The sequence below is a fragment of the Danio aesculapii genome, chromosome 5, assembly GCF_903798145.1.
Source record: "Danio aesculapii chromosome 5, fDanAes4.1, whole genome shotgun sequence".
Lineage (NCBI taxonomy): Eukaryota > Metazoa > Chordata > Actinopteri > Cypriniformes > Danionidae > Danio > Danio aesculapii.
The window spans coordinates 9,307,923-9,335,723 of NC_079439.1; the positions used below are offsets into that span (position 1 = coordinate 9,307,923).

Here is a 27,801-nt window from a genome sequence, read left to right on the forward strand (position 1 = left end):
CTTTCCATTTATTACAAAAACAGTACTGCAAGACACTTTTGGTTTTAACAAACAGAACTTACAACCTGTAATTTTTATTAAAAATAAAGTGAAGAAATAATCAGCTGAATAAAAATAAAGTAAAATATTCAGTACTGTGAAAAATTCACTGTTACTTTTGCTGATAATGCAAAATGTAGAAGTTTAAGATTATAATTTGTACAACCCATATTTATTTTTAGTCTAATTTCCAATAAATGATTCAGTTATTCACTCATAAAACTTCATCTTTCATTGCTAGATGTGTCATTTTTGAAGATTTATTCAGTGGCATATTTTTGATGGCTGGTTGTCGCCACCTATTGGTTAACTAATGTAATTGCTGCCTACAACTTTGATTTTTTGTGCGTCAAGTTAAATGCATATGACGGTGATTTTAATCTTTACCATAAACATCAGTGGTTTTATCTAAACTTTAAACTGTTATCCCAGTACTTCTGTGTTATCTGACTGTAAACTAAAGACTGAATCTCTTTCTTGATTATTGCGTTTTTCAAACACAGATTTGAATGCAGCAATTCGAAGGATTAATAAACATACCTTTAACAACCTATAAACCCACCACATCCCAAATAACCTACCACAACCTCTTCAGTCATCATTATATTTTACAGGGAAGCCTAAATGCTTTCATACATGTGATTTGAATGAAATGATGATCAACACAAATTTAGTAAAGTAAAAAAAGTATTAATCCGCGGGTCACATGTGTTCCGAACTGTTAGTTATGATCTGACGAATCACAAATTAACTGTGATCTGTTACACTCCCAATATACTGTATATACAGAAGGGTAATGACAGCTACAAAAAATGGAAAAAAATTATTATATATTTTATTTATATTACTTAAAATAAGTTCACTTAAAGAAAAAATGTACAGAAATTTATAATATTTAGAAATAAAATTAATAAAAATGAAAATGTAAACCTAATTAATAACACATATAAATATATTTAAAAATAAAATAAATTACAAATATATATATAAAACATTTATGAACTGTAATAAACTTCAAATTACGGCTCAAAATATAACAAAATATTAAAACAGTAATAATCAAAAATCCAATAGCATTAAATCTTGTCCTAAATCAAGCACAGATATATGAATATAAATAAATAATGAAATGCACACAATGTAAAAAAAGATGCTATGTATTTCTATGTGCACTAATCATATTTACAGATCACTGTGTTTTTACCGTGTGATGAGAATAGCAACGTCATGGTGTGCCGGGTGAGTGTCACTCTGAGGATTGAGGTTTTTTTGCCAAGTACAGAAGCTGGTGAGAGTGGTATCAGCATGGTGAATAATCTTCAGTCCTTTCTGAAAACACGCATAACTCACTTGATTTCAATTGCATCCAGTAACCCTGCAAAAAACTTCAGCATATTTAGTTTTGTGCATATATTCAGTCCCATAAACAAACAAAATCAGCATTCATCAATTAAACCATCGCTAACCAGCATATATGATCAATCTAAACCACCTTGAACCACCCTTTTCTAATTTTGTAGAATAAAATACATAATGAGGTATATTATGTAGAGTCTGAAAATATCCCTCTGTAATTGAAATCTACAGACACAGATTGATAAAGTGTGACAACAGAAACACTTAAGTGCTTTTTTAAAATGTTTTTTGGAAAAACACGTCATGAAAAGCCAAAAATCTCAACATTGACTGTGTTTCAGGCAGAAACGTCTTGGTTTAAAAGAGCCCTCTTGCTTTAATTTTTAATAGTCTCATTATTACAGCTCCCCTAGTGTTAAACAGTATTAGTTTTTACCATTTTTGAATCCATTCAGCCAATCTTTGGGTCTGGAAGGACCACTTTCAGCTTAGCTTAGCTTAGCATAGATCATTAAATCGGATTAGACCATTAGCATCAAAAATACAAAAAATAGACTCTTCTGTGATTACATCGTGTACTAAGACCAAAAGAAAACGAAAAGTTGCCATTTACTAGGAGGATGTGTTTACTCTCTCACTCCAGCTAGGTCACAGCACTGCGTAATATCATTGCACCTGCTGCAGCCATAGTATGGCAGCAAGGATCAATGATTCAATGTTTGATGCTATGCTAAGCTAAAATGCTCCTGCCAAACCCAGAGATCGGCTGAATGGATTAAAAAAATGGTAAAACTCAGATGTCTGTGTCAGCCTGTTTAAATAAAAAAGTGTATTGTTCCTTTAAGCCTCGATTCACATGTACCTCCTCTCCGTGTAGCAGAATGAGCCGCACCAGTACTATATGAATAGCATTACCGATGCTGGCGTCATGAAAAATTCCAGCCACCTACAAAAGATGATACAAATGAAAGTCAGAGATAGAGTTGAAGACAACATTATTAGCCCTCCTGTGAAATCTGAATTCTTAATCAAACATTTCCCAAGTGCTATCACTTTGGGAAAGAGATTTTGCATAATAGGCCTCCTTTAACGGTTTAAGACACCCTGGAGTACTTTTATTAAAATGTTAACAGATGTGTGTGTGTTGAGCATCAGTTAAGACAACGTTAGCACCTGTCCGCTTTAATTGTGGGGAAAACTGGATAATTTTGAGCTTTTGTCAGGTAATTTCATCTTCCAGGTTTAAAATAATTATTGGGGCGGGATCAAAATCAGTGACGTAGCGCAAATCTGCTAGTGAAGTGATGACACGTCGGTGTCTCATTATTATTTATAGCGGACTTTTCTTATTCTATGAGAAGACCCTGCTTCTTAATTATTCATGAGAGCATGTGCTTTCTGAAGGCAAGTCAGACCTGCCAAGCTGTGAGACCCAATGACTGGGTGAGACCGTGTCTGCGGACGGCAAGCAGTATTTAACCATTCATGAAGTGTCGTAACGTTATGTGTTTGTTTCCATGATCCATGGGGTTTGTTGCATGTTTTTCCCCGTGATTCTGTCAAGTCTATACAGCAAAGTTGTTGGTTTGCAGCAAGCATATTGACTGGAGAGCTGTACGAGAATTGGAGAATGGTGGACTTTGTCTTATATCAGTGGAGTTCATTACCATTCAGACACATCACCTATATCCGAGCAGCTGTGTTCACCTATGTTTTAAAGCCTCCAGATTACCGGCAGGGTTAATGCTTGGAATAGATAGGGCAAGAGACCTGCTGCACTGCTATCCACTGTGTCTGCATTCAGATCCGGGGATTCAGGAGCAGAAAAGTCCTCCTCATTTATAGTGTTTACATGATTATCTTTAGAATGATATAACAAATTGTGGTTCTGTGTATATGAAATTATAAATAACATATAGGCATGGGCCGGTATAAGATTCTGACGGTATGATAACCTTGAATAAAAATATCACGGTTTCACGGTTTTGCGTTATTGTGATTACTGCTCTAAAATATGCTCTTTTTTACATGTCTGGGTAGAAAACAAAAACTTTTTTTCCTTTTAAACACAATATATTTTATTTTGAGAAACATTTATAATAATATATCTGTCTTCATTTAATTCAAAAACATATATATTTTTTTAATTCAAGACGGCATTTTTGGATATCTTTTCTGCTGGAGATACTGCTGTCCTAAAAAAACAAAAAAAAAAGTAATAAAGAAATCTGCACATACCTTAGAAACGGTATTGCAGAAAATTTTCGCTGTTTTAAAACCTTGACTTTTCCAAACCTTGAAAACGGCTTTCGTCCCATATAAGCAGGGCATTAAATTACTGTTTATTTCTTTGATTTTAACTTCGTAAACTATAAAATTGTGGGTCTCCTCACGGTTTGTGTCTCATTTTGTGAGCCAACTGACAACATTATTAAGCATTATTATCCATTATTAAGCATTTTTGAAAACATTCTGAGATAGACTTGAACAGAAAGAGGGGGGTTTCATGACTCTTTAAAGGGGCTAATAATATTTATAATAATAATCAGTTTTTACATTATAAAAATGCTTTTTTCTAGCCAAACACTTTTTTACTTTGTTCAGAAGAAAACTCTATTGGAAATCCTGGGAAAAATAACTTCCTTGCACTATTATGGGGCATTCACACCAGACGCGGCTTGCGTGAATAAATAGATAAATAAATAAATAAACTCAACATTTTGAGTTTACTCCCTTCATTCACGCATCAAATTCACTTCATTCACACAGGAAATTCACTTCACAAGTCTGCCCAGTGTCTCTAGTTTCATTGCTAAATGGTTAACATGGATTTTATGGAGAGAGTAGCTGTGATTTATGTGCTTTAGGGAGGCTGAAAAAAGTTCATAAGCTCCTTCAGAAATGATTCCTGGATTATGGAAGCTTTCAGCTGTACTTTCGACTGAGCCGAGCCCAGTGTGATGAGCTGTTGTCCTGTGTTGGCAGCATGATTTCCCCTCGGGACACCAAGAGCAGGCACTATGTCATAATCGCAAGCTCCTGATTGATTAATGTGGCGTAAATGTCAGCTAAAGTTTTCCAGGTTCTCCAGGTTTTCCAACTCGAGCGAATCATACGATTAGCGCGTTAAACGCCTCAAACGTGCAAAACGCTCAATTCGCGTGAATAGCGTCATTAGCGCAGCGTCATTCGCGCGAATAGCACCGCAAGATGTTTATTTGGGTCTTTGCATTGACGTAACATGTAAATCACTCGTCCTGGACGCTTCATCTGCGTCTGATGTGAACGCAACATTAAACCTTTACAATTAAGAAGAATTACAATTTTACAGGAACTATTCAATTTTGGTCTAATATTAGGGCTAAATTAGGACTAATTGTTTTGACACAATGAAAGTTCACTTTCCATGTTCATGATGGTAAAGATGTAGGACTCAACGCTCCCACTTCCATGGTAGTCCACGAGTTTGGAGTCGCCCACGACCATAGTCTCCACCCAGCGCTCTCTGCTGATGGAGCGGGGAGAGATCCTCCGTGGCCGCTCCGGATACGGACGGTGATTCCGGTCCACATTCTCCCGCTCCCAGAGCTCCCGATCATGCTCCACCTGTTGGGAATACCCGGAACCATCTGCACAAACACAAACACACACTTTCTGCTCATGCTCCACAGTGGACAATGATGATTATCTTATTATGTAGTACCTACTTGAGAGTTCAGACACAGTCATAATTCATTCATTCATTCATTCATTCATTCATTTTCTTTTCAGCTTTGTCCCTTTATTAATCATGGGTCACCACAGTGGAATGAATCGCCAACTTATCCAGCATATGTTTTACACAGCGGATGCCCTTTTAGCTGCAACCCAGTACTGAGAAACATCCATACACACTCATTCACACACATACACTACGGCCAATTTAGTTTATTCAATCTGCCAATAGCGAATGTCTTTGGACTGTGGTGGAAAACGGAGCACCAGGAGGAAACCCACGCGAACACACAGCCATAATCCTAAATTTATTTGCTGTTGGTCTGACCTTTGACGCCACAGGGACTCTGTTGGTGTGTGTCTGTGCTGCGTCTCCGTCTGAAGCTCCTCCATGTTGAGCTCTGGTAGATCACATGCGGGTGTTGTGGATGAGTGAGGTTTGGGCTCCGTCCACGGACAGGCTCGATCAATAACGGCCCCTCTGGTAAATTTAACAGCCCTCTCTAGGAGAACAAAAATACATGAGAGTCAGTCAGACATAAGAGAGATCATTCATTCATTCATTTTCAGTTTAGTCCCTTTATTTATCAGGGGTTGCCAAAGCAGAACAAACTTATACAGCATACGTTTTACACATCTGCACAAACATTAATCAAAAGTGCAGCTAAAGGATTTATAATGTAATGTAAACAATTTTTAAAATTTTATTTTTACATTTATCCTTGTATGTATCTTTCACTGCTGCACATTTTATGCATAGCTGTCAACCAACCAATTTTTGCTCGGATTCTCTTATATTTTACCATAATATCCCACTACCATCCTCGTAATTCTCCTGTGTTTTTAATATTTCTATGAAAAGTGAAAGTAGCATCAAAGTAGCCGATCTCAAATGTGATATAACTGCAGGAGCTGTTCAAGAGAATTATGCTTTCGCTTTATTTTCGGCTTGAAAGCATGTTGAAATTCATATTAAAGAGCCCCTATTATGCATTAAAAAGGGTCATATTTTGATTTTGGGGGTCACCAACAACAAAAACAATTTCGTCGTTTTATAATCTGCATTTACTTTTACCTAATTATCCCAATGACTCCCATATGATTCGTTCAGCGATTCATTTGTTCCCAAAGTCCTCTTTAGCACGATGCTAATCTGCGCTGATTGAGCCGATGAACCAGTCTCTTGTGGTTGGTCGACTGCGGTCAGCGCCAGACAGAGGGAAATGACCAGCATGGCAGTTTAACACCAGCATATTGCTCTATTTTTAACCATAAGTAAAAACAGTGACACACATTCAGTATTAATGCACACATCGGCAAAAGCTGAACTATTCTGAAACCGCCGCACGTGTGTAGGAACAGCTGACAGTGGCCATAGCAGTGACAAACGGCAGAGGATCGCGAGCTCACATTCTCATTTAAATCAGTAAACAAAGCAGAACACGTCGCGTTTTCAACATGGCATTAGGCCTGATATGAGAATATAAAGAGTTACTGAGAAATGGAGGAAGGAACTGATCCATGAACTGATTACTGTAAAGTTCCTGTCAAGCTCTGATAAAGTCCCATTCATCAATAGTCTTTCCTGATCCTTCCTTTAACAAACGGCTGACGAATCCTCCGTTGTAAGTATGTAGATTCCAGAAGCACTCATCAGAAAACTGACGAGAACACAGCACAAGGCTGGGGCTGTAATGCTGAGGTATGTTTGCTAAAATAATCTTCAACCACTGACTCTTCACAGTTTCAACTTTCCCTCACACTTCAGAGCACAGCGTCTTCGCGACATGATTTAACCGTGGGGTTTCAATTTTCCTGGGTCTGCGAGCGCAACAAATGGGCTGAGCTTGAGTTCCGTATCAACGTCACATCGGCACTGCTAAAGACTCGTTACCGCGGCAATTCATTCAAACTACTATGAGTTGACTCTTTTATTGATGAATCAATAGTTTTAAACACTTTCAGATTTAAGCCTTAGCTGCATAATTCATTCGCTGGCAGCTAGCTCTCTGCAATTCTCACATAGTCGCCCATTGAAGCTAGGCAGGGCTGCGCCTGGTCAGTACCTGGATGGGAGACCACATGGGAAAGCTAGGTTGCTGCCGGAAGTGGTGTTAGTGAGGCCAGCAGGGAGCGCTCAATCTGTGGTCTGTGTGGGTCCTAACGCCCCAGTATAGTGAAGGGGACTCTATACTGTCAGTGGGCGCCGTCTTTCGGATAAAACGTTAAACCGAGGTCCTGACTCTCTGTAGTCATAAAAAATTCCAAGATGTGCTTTGAAAAAGAGTAGGGGTTTAACCCCGGCATCCTGCCCAAATTTGCCCTTCACAGACTTTTCCGGAAAGTTACCGACAATTTTCCAGAAAGGTCTGTATGTGTGACAAGGCCCTTATTGAAAATAGCGGTAAATTCGTTCCTGCAATTTTCCAGAAAGAGAAGTTACCGGTAATTTGCTGGAATAAGGCTCTATGTGAACGCAGAGCATTCACGTCTAGAACGCGCTGACGTGAGAGTGAGACGTCTACTCCAGCCAATCAGAACATTCAGACCCATTCACATCTGCGCTGTTTATGAAAATAAAAGCCTTTGAATATTTTTCTAGACACATTTAGCTGCTAGATGTTAGTCAGATAACGTTTCTATGTTCCTTCTTATTGCCAATTGTGGAAAAAATTATCGATAAAATGCTAATGATAAGCCGTTGTTGGTTTACCTTCAGGCTCTGCTTCAGTTGCTTGATGCGTGTGCATGTGAAGCAGCACGATACTTATCCATCCATAGAGTTTGTAATGTAGTCAAATGTTTACAAATATAAGCGCGGCCATTTAGAGGTCATTTCTGGTTAATGATTTCAGGATTTAGCGGTATTTTGGAATGGATGTTTGAACGGTCTTTTCCAGAAAATTCCGTAACGTCCTTGACTGTGTAAACAGCGCTTCTTTTTAATTAACCGCTAAAACAGTTCTGGTAATTTTCCACATATTTACTGGTATCACTGTGTGAAAGGGGATACTGACAATGATCTTGAATGAAACAAACAAAACTGATTAAAAAGGGATAGTTCACCCAATTAAAATTCTCTCATAATTTACACTCCCTTAACTTGTTTCAACATGTTTGAGTTTCTTTCTTCTATTAACAAAAGATGAAGATTTCTTCGAAGAAAGAAAACCTGTAAATATTGACTTTCATTATAGGAAAAACAAATACTATGGAAGTTAATGACTATAGGGTTTCAGCCTTCTTCAAAATATCTCCCTTTGTGTTCCACAGAAGAAAGAAACTCATACAGGCTTAAAATGACCTGAGGGTGAGTGAATAGTCAGTGCATTTTCATTTCGGGGTGAACTATCCCTTTAATTTTCATATTTGCTGCATGGATGTGTAGCATTTAATGAATTTGCATATGGCACCATCAGTTAATGCATAATTATTGGCACATTTTCATTTTCAGTGCATTGAATATATTATAATGTGATTGGTTTGTGTTTCAGCATGTGCATGAGTTGCATTCGGTTAATCCCAAAGCCCCTGCAGAGCGGAGAAAATGCCACGACTGGCAAGAACTTGCAGGCAAAATGAACAAACAGCGCAAATATGAGAGAGAAAATACCTTCCCTACTTATAGCCGAAATCCAGATAATAATGAGACGTGACATCTGATGTATTATTATAGTACATAACTACTTTAAGCAATCTGAGCAAACCCTTATCCCTCAGTATAAACCACTAAAATAGTGTAAGATGTGCCACACTTTTTTGGCTATAGATTAGGACTTACAATGAGTAGAATTGGGATGTTAAAAGTTGTGCATTTTTCAACTGGCTGATGACAAAACAGGCCCAAAATGACCAGATTTAAGACCTTATCACATAAAAAGATGATAAAGATATATTATGATAAAGATATTGCTTTAAAAATGGCTCCGAATGAAAAAAGTATAGCTGAGTCTACAGTAGGGCTGCCCAATACTGGAAAAATATGCGCTATTGTTGTTGAGGATCAGGATATTTATATTTCTTACTATATAAGATTTTTATTAGCTGTTTTAAATCATTTATTAATGTATTGATTTATTATTTCTGATTCAGAAATCTGTGTCAAGGTGCAAACATTAAGGGCCCTATCATATTCCCGGCGCAATAAGGCGCAAGATGTGTATGGCGCGAATTGTTCTGTATTTTATGTTTTCCATTTATTTACGGTTGTGAATTGTATTTTTGATGTTGACATTAAAGTGACTTTTATTGACATTTTAGTAGTTTGAAAGAATATAAGAAATAATAAGAGATATGAGTATTACTACAAGGTCTTTGTATAGTGTAATACACAACACCAACCCAGACAATATATCACTTTATACTATTAAAAATGTTCATAAGTCACTTTTTCAAACTTTTCAAGGTTAAAAGTTGTTGGAAGAAAGATCAAAGTCCAATAATGCAATTCAAAAGCATAAATAAACAAAACAATAAAAACATGAATCACAAAATATGGAAAACTGAGGGCCCATAGCCAGAGGGGGGTTCTAAAGACCCACCCCCCACAGACAAAGGTCCAGAATTTGTCCCAAACATGAGCTCATTTGTCCTATTTTGACTGCTAAGCCATCATAAATTGTGAAAATAACCCATCAAAGGCTTTAAGACCAACTGGAATTTTACATAAGTGAAGTCATCTTTCACAACTGACCTTGAAGTTAAACATAGAAAACATTTTACAAGGAACTTTTATTCTAAATCTTGAACCTTATTCTTGAAAGAAAAAAGAAAAATCACCAATAAAAAAAGTTTAAAGCACCAAAAGCGGACCATATTAAAGTTCATTTTTATACTAATTTGGCAATTGTGTATCCATATATCCATATATTTATTTTCAAATGTACGTTTTTACAAGAGAGGCAAAAAAATCGTTAAGCTGTACATTATTATTATTATTATTACTATTATTATTATTATATTTTAATTGTTCAATATTCAGATGGCCAAATTCTGACTGAGGAAAGTTAAATGAGCCGCTCAGTTTTTTATTTGCCTAATAAATGACAATAGGCCAAGGGTTCCCTAACTTTTCAGCCTGCGACCCCCAAGATAACAATGCCACTAACTCGCGACCCCCAATATCCTCTGAGGTGGTTATAAATCTATAAACCTTGCACACAACAGGGCACACATAAGCCTATTCATCGTTTAATTTTGGAGAACGCCACTCAGAGAACATCCTCCATGTTTAGTTGTGGCCTGTATTTATTTTTAATGTGAGTGCCGTAAAATGTGTCAGAAAGTTTAACCTGATGCTATAAAATGTGCTGCATCTGATTCTTTTCATTCATTCATTCATTTTCTTTTCGGCTTAATCCCTTTATTCATCAGGGGTCGCCACAGCGGGATGAGCCGCCATCTTGTCCAGCGTATGCTTTACACAGCGGATGCCCTTCCAGCTGCAACCCAACACTGGGAAACACTCATACACTCTCAATTACACACATACACTACGGTCAATTTAACTTACACAATTCACCTAGTGCATGTCTTTGGGCTGTGGGAGAAATCGGAGCACACGGAGGAAACCCATGCCAACACGGGGAGAACATGCAAACTCCACACAGAAATGCCAACTGACCCAGCTGGGGCTCGAACCAACGACCTTCTTGCTAGGAGGCTATGGTGCTATGCACTGAGCCACCATGATGCCATATGATTTGATATGACAAATCACCCAAGGGGTCGCAAAAAAAAAATTAAAAAAATCGAAAGGCTGATGGATTTTTATTTGCATGTTGTTGTTTTTTTAATGTGTCAATTATCTACTTTTTTTCTGTTATGGATAAAAGATGTCATTTCCAATAGTTTAATAAAATGAATTAGATTTTTGGCAATCTCTAAGTGTCGTGACCCCACTCATTGTCTCCCGACCCCCACTTTGGGAATTTAAAACAGATTCATTTTCCTTATGATACATGAAATAAATTTGTATTTTAAAGATAAGTATTTATTTGCTTCATATTTCTTTATTTAAAATCTTAGGAAATATCTTAAGTACATCAGAAAATGGGGTTATGATGACCATTCAACAAGCTAATCCAGCTAAAATAGTGCTTAAAATGTCACTAAATTATTTAGGGATGTCCAGATCCGATCACGTGATCGAAAATTGGGCCCAATCACACAGGTTCAGACTAGACATGGAGCGATAACTATTTTCAAGATATACCATGATTTGGAAAAGTCAATGTTTTAAAACTACATAAGATTTACTTTAAAAGTTACCTAAGTTACCTTTGTTTTTGTTTGTTTTTAGGACAACAGTATCTCCAGCAGATAAGATATCCAAAAATGCTGTTTTAAATTGTAAAGAAATCTGTGTTTTTGAAACTAATGAAGACAGCAGAAGTCAATGATTCATTAAATTATTTAGCCTAACATGTTTACTGCTCCAAAATATTATAAATGTTTCTCAAAATAAAATATAATGTGTTCAAAGGGGTAAAAGTTTTGGTGTTTTGCCCAGACATTTAAAAAGAATATATTTTAGAGCAGTAATCACAATACCATGAAACCGTGATATTTTTATCCAATCTGTTCAACATATTTTTGCATGAACAAACTATTATGTTTTGATTTAGTATCTATTTTAAAGTATGATTTAGTCTCTGCGACCCTTTTTTTTTTTTGAGGTTTTCACTTGAATTCCTGAATATCCCGCAAGGGCCTCCACTTTTGAGTGTCATAATGCCAATTTGTCATTTTGCGCACACATATCCTTCGACAAACCCTGACACAGATGTCTTAAAAAAATTTAACAGCATGTTGTGGCAATGCGTAGTGGAAGAGCTACACATAAAAATACTCCGAAATATAGCTGTCATCACAATACCGTGAAACCGTGACATTCTTATCCAAGGTTATCATACAGTCAGAATCTTATACCACCCCATGCCTATTTCAGACTCGACCAGAATCGGACGTTACCTCCCGATCATATATATATATATATATATATATATATATATATATATATATATATATATATATATATAGTAATGCAGAGGCATAAAGGTTAGACCTCTTTTTTGACTTACACAGAAACAGCAATATTATAAAGTTTATGACGAAAACATTGCCATAGCAAACTGTGAGATTTGTAAACTTAGCATTGTCTGCTGGGTATTTTAAGTTGAGATTTGTTTTTATATTAGATTTTTTTCCATTTACTGTTGCACTAAAGTCCAAAAGTAAAGAATTGATGTTATTTATTACTTAACTGTTCAAGCTACCTCACAGAAGTGCCCTGTTTGTTAACAGAGTTGTTGAATGTAAAAATAAGGTGAATTAAATAAAAAATAAAACATTCTGGATCTGCTTCTTCACTCTTCTTTATTCATTTTTATGTATTATAGAAGTATCGGATCGGGTTTCGGTAGATACTCAAAATCACATGACTTGGACTCAGACTCAAGGGCAAAAAAACCTGATCGGCACGTCCCCTTAAATTATTTAAACCTTATAATTAAAGGGAAAATAAAAGTGAAAACCTCAAAATAGTCCACTTTTTTTTTAAAAGCACCAAGCTGGCTATGGGCCTGACATGCTAATTTACAGATATTTTTGACAGTGTAGTATATAAAATTAGAGGTCAATTCAGGTTGCACATTTACTTTTCACAGTGTGTGTTTTTATGTCTTGGACTTTGAACGTTTCATTTGGAACATAAGACATTTCTGAAACATAATTTTTTTTCCTTATCACTATGTTTTGTTGTGTTTTTTGTTTGGAAATGAAATCCCAGCTTTATGGGAACGAGAATGACTCTCATGGTGCACATGCACTCGTTCACCGCCCTGCTCAATGAGTCGGTCCCAGCGGCCAAAAACAGGTGTGTGTATTCAGTTCAAACTAAATAAACCGTGACCAGAAAAACATTCCAAATGTTTCGAAACTGGGCTGCGCGTAACACAAAACAGACACTGGGATTCACAGAGAGACAGAGGGATTCACCATGAATTCTCCAGGGGGCCGAAGACGCAGTCATAATATTGACTCAGACGAGCTGAACATCCCCAGAGTCTAAACAATACTAACCACTGCAACACGACTGTGTGATACGGGTATAGCGTGACACTTTCAAAACAATCTTATGTGTCCTTAAATGAATCAGAAATCACAAATAATAATTATTATGTTAGATTAGATAAATAATTAGTTAAATGATTATGTTAGTTCATTCATCAAGACAAAAATTAAAGGGTTAGTTCACCCAGAAATTAGAATTCTGTTATTAAAAACAAACCCCTGAGACCTTTGTTCATCTTCAGAACACAAATTTAATATATTGTAGATGAAATCCTGGAGCTCTTTCTCATCCCTTTTGACAGCAAGTTTCCAGAGATGATGAGTCCAGAAAATGAATCAAAGACATTGTCAAAACTGCCCATGTGACTTCAGAGGTCCAACTGTTATTAAACGATGCTCCCAAAACACTTTTGTGCAGCAAAAAAACAAAACTATAAAATATCTTGTTACAACCTCCTGGCTAAAGGAAGTAGCAACAAAACCAAATAAATATCCAAACCAGAAATTCAAATCAACTTAATTATATTTAATCAAAAATTAAGTGAAATGATACATAAATATAAAGAAAAGAACACAAAAAACCTCCAAAGGCTGAAGAGGGAAGGATGAACACCCGCAGTCCTGTTCTCTTGGTCTTTATCCAAACGCACATCAGAGGTAACACTCCGCACCTGGTCCAAATGTAATCACGGCAAAACACTGCACCTGTTCGACACTCCAGAAGAATACCAGATCATGGAACACCTCCATCTAGTGGACACTAGTTAACACAACCTTACGACCGTCACATATCTTCATAGTAGTTTTCTACTATTAATGATGTTGCTACAGCCACCATTCAGATCCTGTATCTTCCACTTGCGCAACTGGGTTGTAACGTACAGTATGTTGCCAGATTGAGGTAAAAAAAAATGCTTTGGGATTTGAATATTTCATCAATTGAGTGAGGTAAAATAACAGGAGTTTTGGCAGGTATGAACTAGCCTAGAAGTAATCTGATGTTAAAAACTAACCTAGATTGTCATTTGCATAAGAGAAGACACTGGCGGACCAAGTAATCTTTTCAGGTTTTTTGGCACACAAAAGTATTCTTGGAGCTTCATATAATTACAGTTGAACCACTGAAGTGACATGTATTGTTTGGATTATATTTTTGGTAAATTTTTTGGACTTTTAATGTCTCTGGAACCTTACGGTTTATGGAGGATGAGAGAGCTCCAGGATTTCATCTAAAATATATTCATAGTGTTCTACTACTACTGACGTTGCTACAGCTACCATTCAAATTCCAAATGTACCACCTTCGTAACTGGGTTGTAGCATATGTTGCCAGATTGATAAAAAAAATGCTTTTTTGAATTGAATATTTCATCAATTGTGTGAGGTGATGAGCTTTATACAAGGGCCCAATCCCAATTCTATTTCTTTACCCCTACCCCTTCCCCTTGGCCCTTAAAAACGAGTGTTAAGGGGAGGGGCTTCAAAATTTACCCCTAAGAAATGGGACAGCACTACAGCATCTGCACACGTCATCATATGTCATCACGATCTCTTGCTTCATATGAGATCAGACGCTCGTGACTGCTGTAGTTATTCCAGTTGTGTTATTTTTTGGTGTTTTTCTTCAGGAAATCACTGAAGGCAACGATATTATGTTATCATAACGATATAAGGTGGCAAAAAGATCGTAACTGTACTGTGACTCTACACCATGGCCATATTCATCTATGTAAAAAGTCGCGAATAGATATGAGAATGAGGTGGTAGGAATGACAAGATTTGCGCAAATTTAGCGTTTTGTTCGTTTGCCGCACTTAACTCGCGAATCGCTCGAGTTGGAAAATCTGAGCTTTCTGTTGTAGAGGCGTGATTATGACATAGCATCTGTTGTTGGTGTCTTGAGGGCAAGTAGTTGATAAACTCGCAGAGCTGGGTGCACTTCAGAAAGAATCTAGTGGACTCAGACACAGTGCCGAAGGAATCAACGCTCTTTTTCAGCATTTCTTAAGCACATAAGCACAGCTACTCTCTCGATAAAATCCATGTTAGCCATTTAGCAACAAAACTAGAGTCATTGGGTAGACAGAAGCCATGACGTGAATCCGCCTCAATTGTGAAGTGAATTTGTCGCATGAATGAAGGGACTTTGATGCGCATATGAAGTGAGTAAAGCGCGTGTACCACGTCTTGTGTGAACACAGCATAATCCATGTTTTCAATATTTAAAAAAAAAAGGTAAAAAATTCACAGGAGGTCTAATAATTTTGACTTTAAGTGATGTTTTATAAACAAATTTCGGGAGGAGCACGCGCAGAAGCTTCAGTATCAAATACGTCATTGACAATTATTCTATTATCCAATCAGTTCTTGACCAAACCCCTATATATACCAAAGCTGTCTTACCTGCAGCATCTTACGACTTTAGCATCCCTCCACCACCCCGTCACCTCCCCTCTTAAGCATTACAATCCCGGGGGGAGCGTTCTGGGGCCGGGCTAGATACTTCGCTCGAATCCCAATTCCTCTCTGTTTCCTGATAAGGGGAATAACTCGAGTTTGGGTGTCTTCCCCGAGCTCAGAGCCCTCTCCCCGGACAGCACGCCAAATACGCTTTATTCTGAAACTATTGCAAGTGTGAACTCGTGAACTGTAAATGTAATGCTACGTCACATTGTTTACAAGCTATTTACCTGATGTCTATATCTGTGGTAGAAACACAGCTTCTGCGATTACACAGCGATCTGTCAAGTCACATTAAAGAGCATTAAGACATTTCTTTTTTAAATCTCAGAATTTGAAATATAAATTTTGTTTTCTTACTGGAAGTAGTAAAAGTAGTAGTAAGTATCTGCTTTTAATCTGTGTTTTGTGGGTCAGTCCTGTCTTTCTTTCTGCTCCTCACAGCAGAAACGTGAGCTTTGGTGTCAGGGGCCATTAAGAAAACAAAAGCTGAGCTGCTAAATACAGAAGCCATGTGTGCGTTTCTGGCCTTCCAAGAGTTCCTGCAGCTTTTGGTAGGACTTCAAACAGGATATATAGGACTTCCATCTTATGTAAAGACTTGAAACTGTAGCCCAGCACCATACAGGAAGAATGTATGGATCTAATGACTATCGCAGAGTTGCCCGGTGATGGGTTCATTTGTAATCGCACTGATTTGAAACAGGAATGGAGTCACCAGAGTTCAGTGCTAATGTGTTTTTCATGAGGACCGTAAACCAAACAATAAACAACCACAAAGATCAGTTTACTGTGCAATAAAATGCACCACATCACTCAAATAATTTCCTCCATCCTAGTTTAATTTGAAGGCCAGTAAGAATGAATAATTACAGCTGATGGCAAAATTATTAGCATTATATTGACAGTAATATTCACAGTATTTCCTATTATATTTTGCTGTTTCTTTTAGTTTGGCTGAAATGAAGGCAGTTTTACATTTTTTTGCAAATTACATTCAGATTAAAATTTTTTTTTTTGATTGGCGAACAAACCCCTGTTGTCCAATGACTTGCCCAATTAACATAACTTGGCTAATTAACTTAATTAACATAGTTAAAGTATTTAAGTTGAATTTTAAGCTGAATACTTTAGTATTTACTGTTTTACAATATGTAGAGTTCATAACAGATTTTATTTTTTTGTGAAAGATGTGAATATTTTTATTTAGCAAGAATTCATTAAATGTATCCAAAAAACTGCACGATCATGTATATTGTAACAAAACAAATCACCGTATTAAAATGACTTCTGCAGGAAGTTTTATCGAATTTTATGTTTTTTTATAGAATTTTTGCTCAATAAATGCAGACTCAGCTCCCATTAGATAGTTGTAACCTAGGCTCATTATGGACATGTACTCATGTCTACATTTCTAGAGAGCGCCGAATATATACCAGGGGTATGTTATTTTTGCAGTTTTTGTTTTCAGGAATTCACCAGAGGCCGCTGTGTACTCTTTTTCAGATCTTAAATTTCACTCGCAAGGAGTAGGGTCTGTCTGCAGACTGCAAGACAACAATAACATGAAGGTGCCTTAGGGGCGTAACTTGAAGTACATTAGAGGCGTAACTTGAAGTTATGGAGCCATGTTAAAACTATGTTTTCTGCTAGATGGCGCTGTACATCAGTTATTAATGTCTACACCTACCCCAAACCCAACCATCACAGTTATTAACGTCTATACCACAACCCTAAACCCAATCATCATCGTTATTAATGTCTACACCTTCTCTAAACCTAAACCCAACCATCACAGTTATTAACGTCTACACCTTCCCTAAACTTAAACCCAACCGTTAGTTATTAATGTCTACACCTTCCCTAAACTTAAACCCAACCGTTACAGGTATTAACGCCTACACCTTCCCAAAACCTAAACCCAACCGTCAGTTATTAACGTCTACACCTTTCCAAAACCTAAACCTAACCATCACAGTTATTAACGCCTACACCTTCCCAAAACCTAAACCCAACAGTTAGTTATTAACGTCTACACCTTCCCTAAACCTAAACCCAACCATCACAGTTATTAACGTCTACACCTTCCCAAAACCTAAACCCAACCGTCAGTTATTAATGTCTACACCTTCCCAAAACCTAAACCCAACCGTTACAGTTATTAACGTCTACACCTTCCCTAAACCTAAACCCAACCATCACAGTTATTAACGTCTACACCTTCCCAAAACCTAAACCCAACCGTCAGTTATTAATGTCTTCACCTTCCCAAAACCTAAACCCAACCGTTACAGTTATTAACGTCTACACCTTCCCTAAACCTAAACCCAACCGTTAGTTATTAACGTCTACACCTTCTCTAAACCTAAACCCACCCTTCACAGTTATTAACGTTTACACCTTCCCTAAACCTAAACCCAACCGTTACAATTATTAACGTCTACACCTTGTCTAAACCTAAACACAACCATCACAGTTATTAACGTCTACACCTTCTCTAAACCTAAACCCAACCGTTACAATTATTAACGTCTACACCTTCCCCAATCCTTTACCCAACCGTCACAGTAATTAAGGTCTACACCTTCCCAAAACCTGAACCCAACAGTCAGTTATTAACGTCTACACCTTCCCTAAACCTGAACCCAACAGTCAGTTATTAACGTCTACACCTTCCCTAAACCTGAACCCAAAATGAGTTATTAAAATGAGATATTAAAAATGAGTTATTCTATTCTGTTTAGAAATTAATTCTTTTAAACAGAATTTGGAAAAAAATATACAGGGGGGCTAATTCTGACTTGTAAACACACACGATGATCAGCTGCACCTCAATATATTTTTGTTTGTTGTCAAAGAATCCTGACTTTTATTGCAAAATCACCTCATCTCAGCAATATTATAGGACTATCAGTCGGTTACCTTCAGCTTTTCCCATTAATACTTTAAACATAGTGAATGTGTAATAGTTAATGGAATGTAATCTGTGCAGCTGAGCCTGAGAGAGAATGTTTGAAGAGAAAGATAACATGAGAACGGCTGACTGACATAAACGTGACCTTACAGGAGACTACAAGCTCGGGCAATGACAGACTCAGCATTTAGTGCAAGTTACTGCACACAAATTATGCATCCAACTAATAAATCAAAGCTCATTTTAAAGTCCAGAACTCTTTTCTGTGCTTTCAGCAATAATAACCCCAATTTTATCCTCCTTACACTGGCTGCCTGTTAAGTTTCGTATTGAATTTAATATATAGCTTCTTACCTATTAAGCTTTAAATAATCTAGCTCCTGTTTATCTAACCAATCTTCTGTCTCGCTACAATCCAACATGCTCTTTAAGATCTCAAAACTCAGGGCTTCTGGTAGTACCTATAATAGCAAAGTCGAGTAAAGGAGGTCGAGCCTTCTCATTTATAGCTCCTAAACTCTGGAATAGCCTTCCTGATAACGTCTGAGGCTCAGACACACTCTCCCAATTCAAAACTAGATTAAAGACCTATCTTTTTAGTAAAGCATACACTCAGTGCATCACTTAGCGGTGTGATAAATGAATGTGCTTCACACAGGTTTCTTCATCTCGTTTAAATACACTATGAACAGCAGCTACGCTAATTATTCTCTTTATTCTCCATTTCCACCTGGGGATCCTCATCCAGAGGCCCTTAGACTATGCAGCGTCACTGATTCGATCCAAGACCAGCGACGAGATGATCCCAAGTTTCCATAATCCTGGACCAGGCTGTATCCTGAGCAGCTGCTGTGGTGGTCATGGAGGACCGGAGAGCATGAGGCTGTTCGCTGTTCGTGATTCCTGTGAAGCTCCAGGGACAGACGAGTATTCGCTGAGGTCCAGCTACCAGCCTCCGGCGCCTAGACTGCAGCTCTGCACAAGACGTTTGGCCAGAGGAGAAATGGTCGTGCCCAACTGAGCCTGGTTTCTCTCAAGGTTTTTTAATTCTTCACTTTCGCCAATTGGTGAAGTTTTTCCTCGTCGCTGTCGCCACTGGCTTGCATGGTTCGGGATCTGTAGAGCTGCGCATCGATGGATTTGCTCTTCAGTGTTTGGACTCTCAGTAGTGATTATTAAACCACACTGAACTGAGCTAAATTTAACTGAACTTAAACTCTGAAAATTGAACTACACGGTTTCAATTTACCATGATCTTTTATGTGAAGCTGCTTTGACACAATCTACATTGTAAAAGCGCTATACAAATAAAGGTGAATTGAAGTGAATTGAATAAATAATACTCTGCTTCTCCTCTTTTTTCCCTCTTTGCAAAGTCTTGTTCACTTGCCAAGTCAGAATGAGTCACGTTATGTGCTGACACACTGACCTGGTTACTATTCATCTCGCCTTTCATGAGCGTTTACTGAGAATCTTATTATATGTGCCTCATTGAAATACTTAATTCTGATTAATCAATAGCATTTGCAGTTAAATATTGTAGTATAATGAACATTATTATATCTTACCCTGAACAAATTCATTCTAGGTCTATTATTTCTTAGATTAATTATCAGATTTAGGATATTTCAGGCTTAGGAGCTGTATAAAAAGTAGGCTAATTTACACTTAGATTGTTGTTATCAGATTACATAAACTCTTTTATATGTAATCTGTGGAAAACACACAGATGTCTACTTAGAGTTGTGAAAATGGTTATACATTGCTCCTTTTTCCCCAAACAAAACTTTGACAAGGGTCAATAAGTTTATGGTCTTTTTATTCAGCTAAAATGCCACAGTGCCAAACCTAAAAGTGCCAAGAACAACCAAAAAAATATCATTAAAATAACATTTTTGACTTTGCCATATGACCTTTTAAGCCTGGGACAAAGCAGGCTGACTTCAAAAAACTAGCAGCGACAAAAAACAGCTGTATAGTCGCCCTACGTTGGCTGCGTTTGGATGAAACAGCTGCGCCTAAACACACCAAACAAATAACAGCCGACTGAAACGATGCCTTAATCTGTGGAGAACACACAGAAGTCTATTTAGAGTCGTGAAAAATAGTTAAACACTGCTCCCTTTTCCCAAACAAAACTTTGACAAGGGTCAAAGAGCCAAGAGTCTTACAGGATAGTCAATGCTGCTCTAGACAGGCAGTTATTCAGTCTGTAAACCCCCAGGTTAACAGGAGTGTTAATCATTCTTGTCAAAAAAAATTGCCTTTGAAATTGAAATGAACTGAATTTATTTGAGGACTTCATGGTGGTGCAGTGGGTAGCACGATCGCCTCACAGCAAGAAGGTTGCTGGTTTGAGCCCCGGCTGGGTCAGTTGGTATTTCTGTGTGGAGTTTGCATGTTCTCCCCATGTTGGTGTGGGTTTCCTCTGGGTGCTCCGGTTTCCCCCACAAGTCCAAAGACATGTGGTATAGGTGAATTGGGTAAGCTAAATTGGTTGTAGTGTATGAGTGTGAATGCAAGAGTGTATGGGTGTTTCCCAGTATTGGGTTGCAGCTGTAAGGGTATCTGCTGTGTAAAACATGCTGGATATGTTTTATTAATTCCGCTGTGGTGACCCCTGATTAATAAAGGGACTAAGCCGAAAAAAAAATTAATGAATTAATTAATTTATTTGAAATTAAGCTAAAAATGGCAATTTAATTTCATTATTTAAATAAATAGCAAAATTACTAAAACATAAATAATAAAGTAACATACAAATATTTATACATTTTTAATATAGGTATCAAAATTATTGAACGAAAACTGAAAATAAAAATGAATTACCGAAAACATATGTATTGTACTTCAATCTGTTGCAATGCTGCAATAAGGCCCAATCCCAATTCTATTTTGGGGTTTCAAAATTTACCCCTAAGAAATGGGACAGCACTACAACACCTGCACACGTCATCATATGTCATCACAACCTCTTGCTTCATATTAGATCAGACGATCACGACTGCTGTAGTTATTCCAGTTGTGTTATTTTTTGGTATTTATCTTCAGGAAATCACTGAAGGCATATATTATTTTATCATAACAATCTATCTAATGTGGCACTGAGATCGTAACTGTACTGCGCATTTACACCGTGGCCATATTCATCTATGTAAACACACCAAAAACAACATTAACATTATAGCAGACACTGTAAAAAGCTCATTCTCAGCCACTAGACTTTTCTGACAGGGGATTCGAGTGTCATCGAGTGACAGAATGTTGTGGGACTGCTGTACAGGAGTTATTATTAGGGATTATAGATCGCGAAATTTAGCGGTTTTTATTTTATCGGTTTTTTTTTAAGCATGGCGGTAAAACTTGAACGCGGTTATGAATATATTAAAACATGAGCTTGTTTGTTGTAAAAATTCGTAATGATGACAAAAAATACAAATTTGTGGATCTCATTACTTCCGGGTGCAGCCATGCTGCTGTTGTGACTGGTGTATTCTGGGAAATTTTCTTACCCCTTGGTTTCGAGAGTGGTCCAGAAAATTCTCCATTCGAAGGGGTATCTACCCCTTCCCCTTTAGGCATGGGACGATAACTGCTTTCAAGGTATACCGCAGTTTGGAAAAGTCAAGCCAAGCCAAAATTTTGAGTAATACCGTACCTAAGATATGTGTATGATTTTTTATTTAAATTCTTTTGTTTGTTTTTTAGGACAATAGTATCTCCAGCAGAAACAATATCCAAAGATGCTGTTTTAAATTGTAAATAAATCTGTGTTTTTGAAACTAATGAAGACAGCAGAAGTCAATGATTCCTTTCCATTATTTAGCCTGTCATGTTTACTGCTCCAAAATATTATAAATCTTTCAAAAAATAAAATATATTGTGTTCAAAGGGGAAAAAAAGTTTTTGTTTTTTTACCCAGACATTTAAAAAGAAGATATATTTTAGAGCAGTGAGCACAAGACCGTGAAACCATGAAACCGTGATAATTTTTCCAAGGTTATCGTAATATCAGAATATTATACCGGCCCATGCCTAATCCTGTGGCATGTTTCGTGCAAATAAATGGGCAGTTCAAATTGAGCATTTCAGGCATTTGACATGCATAACGCGTGATTTACGTGAAACAATCAAATAGAAAAATCTGAACTTTGGTTTAAATTTGTCCCGCGTAACACTAGAACTACAGAGGCAGTCATTCTTACCATTTCTAATTTAATATCTTTGTTGAAATAAAACACATCTCTATAACTACCTTTTACTAAATATCTGTGTATTTCCTTTAAATGTTGTTATTTTATTAAAATTACAAAACACAAAAGTTTTATTCATTTCTACCCAAAACTACCATAGCGGTGACCGTAAGCATTTCACTGTCTGCTACTTTTCCCTGTGCCTGTAAATATGCGTGCCTCTGTTGCCTAGCAACTTCCAGCTATCACAAACATAACTTTCTTTTGGCAAAAACATAACTTTACTTCAGATATGTCTTACAAAACAGCATTTTGAGTGCTGCGAAAAAGCCTTCTCCCCCGCTTGAGAAAGTAAAAATGAAAGTGAGGCGCGGACATTTACGGGTGGTCTAACATAGTCCAACTATACATTATAGGCTGAATTATAGGGTGATGACTAGGCCCAGACGGAATCTGCGCGTGCAGAATTCCGCAGATTTGTAGCCCACCATTGATTCTGTTTATTTACTTGAGTAAATGTGTGTAAATTTATATTTCTTCAGTTTTTTAATTAATTTCAGTAATATTATTGACTGATACGAAACTATTCATATGGTTTATTTAAAATACAGTTTGTAAAGTAATATTTTCTGCCTTTTAGTAGAGATATTATATGAGAGACTGGCTTTGTTTACCAAATAAAGTTGAATTTGTATTGTTCACATTAAATACAAGTTAAAAAGGTATTACTTTTTATTTCATATATTAAGGCTTTAGTTATGATGCTCTCAAAATCATTCTACATAAATCCGCAGATTTTTAACAAAATTCTGTGCAGAAATAGCCAAAAATGTCCTAGTGATGACTTGCTTAAATTTGATGACAGATTAATTGTAATATCTCGATAGAAGCTTTGAATGTAAATATGACTGAACAAAATGGCATCTCACCTGTGAGAACGGACAGAATGACAGCTATTGCGATTCTAGTAGTTATAGAATTCTGGTAGTTCCAGTGTTAACCAATGAGGAGCATGCTGTAGTAGCAGCCGTCATCCAGGTGCAGCTCCTGGAGAAGTTGATGAACTCACCAAGCTGTGTGCACTTTTCAGGGATCTGAAGGACCCAGACATGGCACTGAAAGACTCTTCCGCCTTCCATATCACGTAAAGCACAGCTACCCTCCCAACAAAATCCTTGTCATCCATTTTGCTAAAAAACTGGAGTGATTTCATTGTAAAGGTCTGTTGTGAAGTGTATCTCACATGTGAATGAGTCGAGGCGAACAGAATAGCAAGATTTATTCGTGCAAAGTGAGTAAAGACCACCTAAGGACCTGTGGTTAAATATCTGCACTTCACCAGATCCTCAGTCATCCTCATCCTCAGTCATGTGGAAACCCACAGCTCACTATAAACACTTTTGTAATTCACTTAAAACTTTCTTAATGATTATTTTAGGTTCAGGTGGTACTTATAAGGAACTGAATGCAAACAAAGCATTTCTTGTTCAGCTCCATCCACTGTCAAAAATTATATTCAAATGAGAATAGCAATGATTCTGAGATTTTCAAAATGCAAAAGCAATTTCTCAAATGAATTTTTGACAACTCTAATGGTGCGTTTACACCAGACGCGGATAAAGCGTCAAGCGTGACTGATTTGCATGGTAAGTCAATGCGAAGACACAAATAGACATCCTGCGGCATGATTCCTGTGAATGAGGCGGCACGAATGAAGCTGAGCAATTGAGCGTTTTGTGCATCTGATGCGCTTAACGCGCGAATCCAGTGATACACTCAATTGGAAAATCTGAATTTTAGCTGTCATTCGCACATTCGTTATCCAATCAGGAGCTTGCTCTTGTAGGGGCGTGACTATGACGTAGCGCCTGCAGTTGGTGTCCATGTTAGCAGTTTTACAATGAAACTACAGTGAACGTGCAGACAGAAGCCCCACCCATGACGCAAATCTGCATCTGTTGGGAAGTGAATTTCACACACGGATGAAGCGAATTTGATGCGTGAATGACACGAGTAAACTCAAAATATTCACGCGTCTATTTACGTGTGAATAGCACAATTTATTCACGCATGCCACGTCTGGTGTGAACACAGCATGAAAACTACAGACACTCACCGATGGCCTGACGCTGCTCACGAGGTGACCATCGGCTTGGTGTGTGTCCAAGCCTTTCTGGAAAAGTTCTTCAAAGAACCATTTTTTTTCATAGTGCGAAGAACAATTTCATAATCTGAACTAAAGACATTGTTTTCACTATAAACAAACTTGTGTTGAATGAAAAGGTTTCTTGAAACATCATGAAACCATCAATCCAAATCGAATCTTTATTTTTAAGTCTTCTTTGTGTCAAATGTCTTCACGTGATATAAATTTGCAGGGAAGACTTCACCCCATTTGAACACTGGAACGAAACAAAATGCCAAATAACTTTCCAGATAGTGTTAACACTATTTCCAAATAGTGTTTCCGGACTGTTCTATTCAATATATTGTATATCAATCAATGCTATGAAAAGTGAAGATGAATTATTTGAGAATTAGGGGATGTCTGGTAAGAGAAAAAAGTTAGCTTTGTGTATAATAATGTTCCTGGTGATAATTCATCAAGGAATGTGAAGCATTGGGAAAAGTAAAAAAGGGCCAATCTGATTCTGCCTTTATCAGCCAGTGATAATATTTACACTACTGCAAGTAGATGAACTCATAACAGAAATGAACTGCAAGATCAACACAAGACAAGTGACAGGTATAATAATAATAATAATAATAATAATAATATTCATTCATTCATTTTCCTTTGGCTTAGTCACTATTTCAGAGGTCACACAGTGCCCTTCCAGCCGCAAACAGATAGAAAGACACCAGTCAGTGGTAAGGAGTGACAACAATGCTTATGATAGTAATAATGACAGTAAAAAGAAAAAAAGGACAATAGTAATAATAACTGACACCAACAATAATATTAAATCACAAGTACTACATCTACCACTATCACAGAAAGTTACTAATATTACAACTACTATTGCTGCTACTACAGCCACAACTACGACTACTACAATGACTGCTACAACAATGACTACTACAACAACGTCTACTGCTACTACTACTGATACACCTTCAGTTGAATCTATGCCATGAAGGATTAAGGCAGTTCTAAAGGCAAAGAGGATCCAACCCCGGTATTAGTAAGGTGTACCTAATAAAGTGGCAGGTGAGTGCATACATTATACACAAGGCAATATTATTATTTATATTTAAATTTTCAATGGAGAGAACTTTTAAAACTAAAAAAAATGGGGTAAAAAAAAAGGGTAAAAAAAAGGTAACCAAAATAAATAATGTTGCCTTATATAATGTGAAATTAAAAAAAACTATTTAAAATCTAAAAACTAAATATGTCATTTTTGTTAGTAAATATGTTATAGAATTAAAATGTGATGTAATAATCTAATATTTTAATGTAGATTCATTGATAATATGCTTAAAAATTATGAAAATATTTCTTACAATTAGGCAAATTCTAATGTTCATGAAACACTACAACAACACCAAAAAACTGCAAGAATGAAGATACAAACCTTGCACTGTGTCTGGAAAGAGGTAGTCCGGTTCAGAGCTCTACTGCTACTACTACTGATACTCCTTTAGCAACGACTGTTACTACAACATCTACATCGACAACATCTATTACTTCTGATACTACTACAACCGACAACGACTACTACTACGACAACTACAACAACAACACCTTTACTACTTCTGATACTACTATCCCAACGACATCTACTACTACAGGAACTACTACAACTACTACTTCAACAATCCCAACTACAATTACAATCTAATCTATACAGTTTATTTAATTCACCTATTGACCTTATTCTTCAATGCGGAAGTGCGCTCGTTTTTGCGATTGTTTTTGAACTTCCGACTCAGCTGCCTATGGGAGAAATGACTAGGAATAATAAACGGCAGAAAACGGTCAAACTACTTACTCTACACGCAAGTGTTTTCATGACTATACAGACAATGTAGAATAATATAATAAGAAAACGTCAGTTTGCAACATCAAGCAGCAAACAGAGCTGTTTTTAACGTCTAAAAATGAATGGAAGTGAATGAGATCGGAAGTCTCGAGCCAAAAAGATTCCAATGGCTGCGCCCACTCGTAAGTGAAGAATAAGGTGAATAGCGCATGTGTTTGGACTATGGGAGAAACCGGAGCACCTGGAGGAAACCCACGCCAACACGGGGAGAACATGCAAACGCCACACAGAAATCCCAACTGGCACTCGAACCAACAACCTTCTTGCTGTTAGGCGACAGTGCTAACCACTGGGCCACATGCCATAGTCAATTGAAGAGATAATAAAACTGTGTATAAAACAAAAATATAACAAAATATGTCCAGATAATTCTCACCAGTCCCTCACAGGTGCTGATGGCGGCAGTCGATTGTACGTTGTCATCCGTCACTGTGCCAATAAGATGACAAGCGCCACTACCAGATGCTTGAGGCCACGTCTCTGCTAAACTCCCATTGCGTTTCTCCACAATAAATTCATTGGCGAGCAGATTGTCATTGGTGGTCAGATTAAGAGTCAGCTCTCGACCTCTGTAGTTGAGTTTGTAATACACTCGCCTCTCGGCTGAATTCAGGTCTCTCTTCTGACGCCGGTCGGTGAAGTGATGTGATAAAGCATAGGAGATGAACTTTCCTTCTCCGTTCACTTTTTCCGGATGATCCACATAAAACTCTGAGTGCTGCTTGACGAAGTGTTCTAGAAAGGAAAATGAAAACGTTCTCTATTAGATTTCTATAAGATACAGATAATCACCTAAATCCTTTTTATCGTAATATATTGTTTCTATATATATTTTTATTTATTTATAGGAGCTTATGTATATGTAAGGCAATATAATATAATATAATATAATATAATATAATATAATATAATATAATATAATATAATATAATATTCATTCATTTTCTTTTCGGCTTAGTCGCCACAGCGGCATGAACCGTCAACTTATCCAGCACGTTTTTACGCA

The 27,801-nt window shown here is 37.1% G+C and overlaps 1 protein-coding gene across 1 annotated transcript in view; it reads right to left on the reverse strand.

Annotated features, from left to right (window-relative positions):
- The window catches only part of adamts12 (ADAM metallopeptidase with thrombospondin type 1 motif, 12), an 83,364-nt gene that overhangs the window by 53,166 nt on the left and 2,397 nt on the right, over positions 1-27,801 (reverse strand). The window contains exons 2-6 of the mRNA XM_056457337.1: positions 27,172-27,530; positions 5,438-5,612; positions 4,802-5,024; positions 2,258-2,342; positions 1,244-1,368 (exon numbers count right to left, since the gene is read on the reverse strand). Of these exons, the coding sequence (XP_056313312.1) occupies positions 1,244-1,368; positions 2,258-2,342; positions 4,802-5,024; positions 5,438-5,612; positions 27,172-27,530 (967 nt within the window). The remainder of the gene's footprint in view (positions 1-1,243; positions 1,369-2,257; positions 2,343-4,801; positions 5,025-5,437; positions 5,613-27,171; positions 27,531-27,801) is intronic.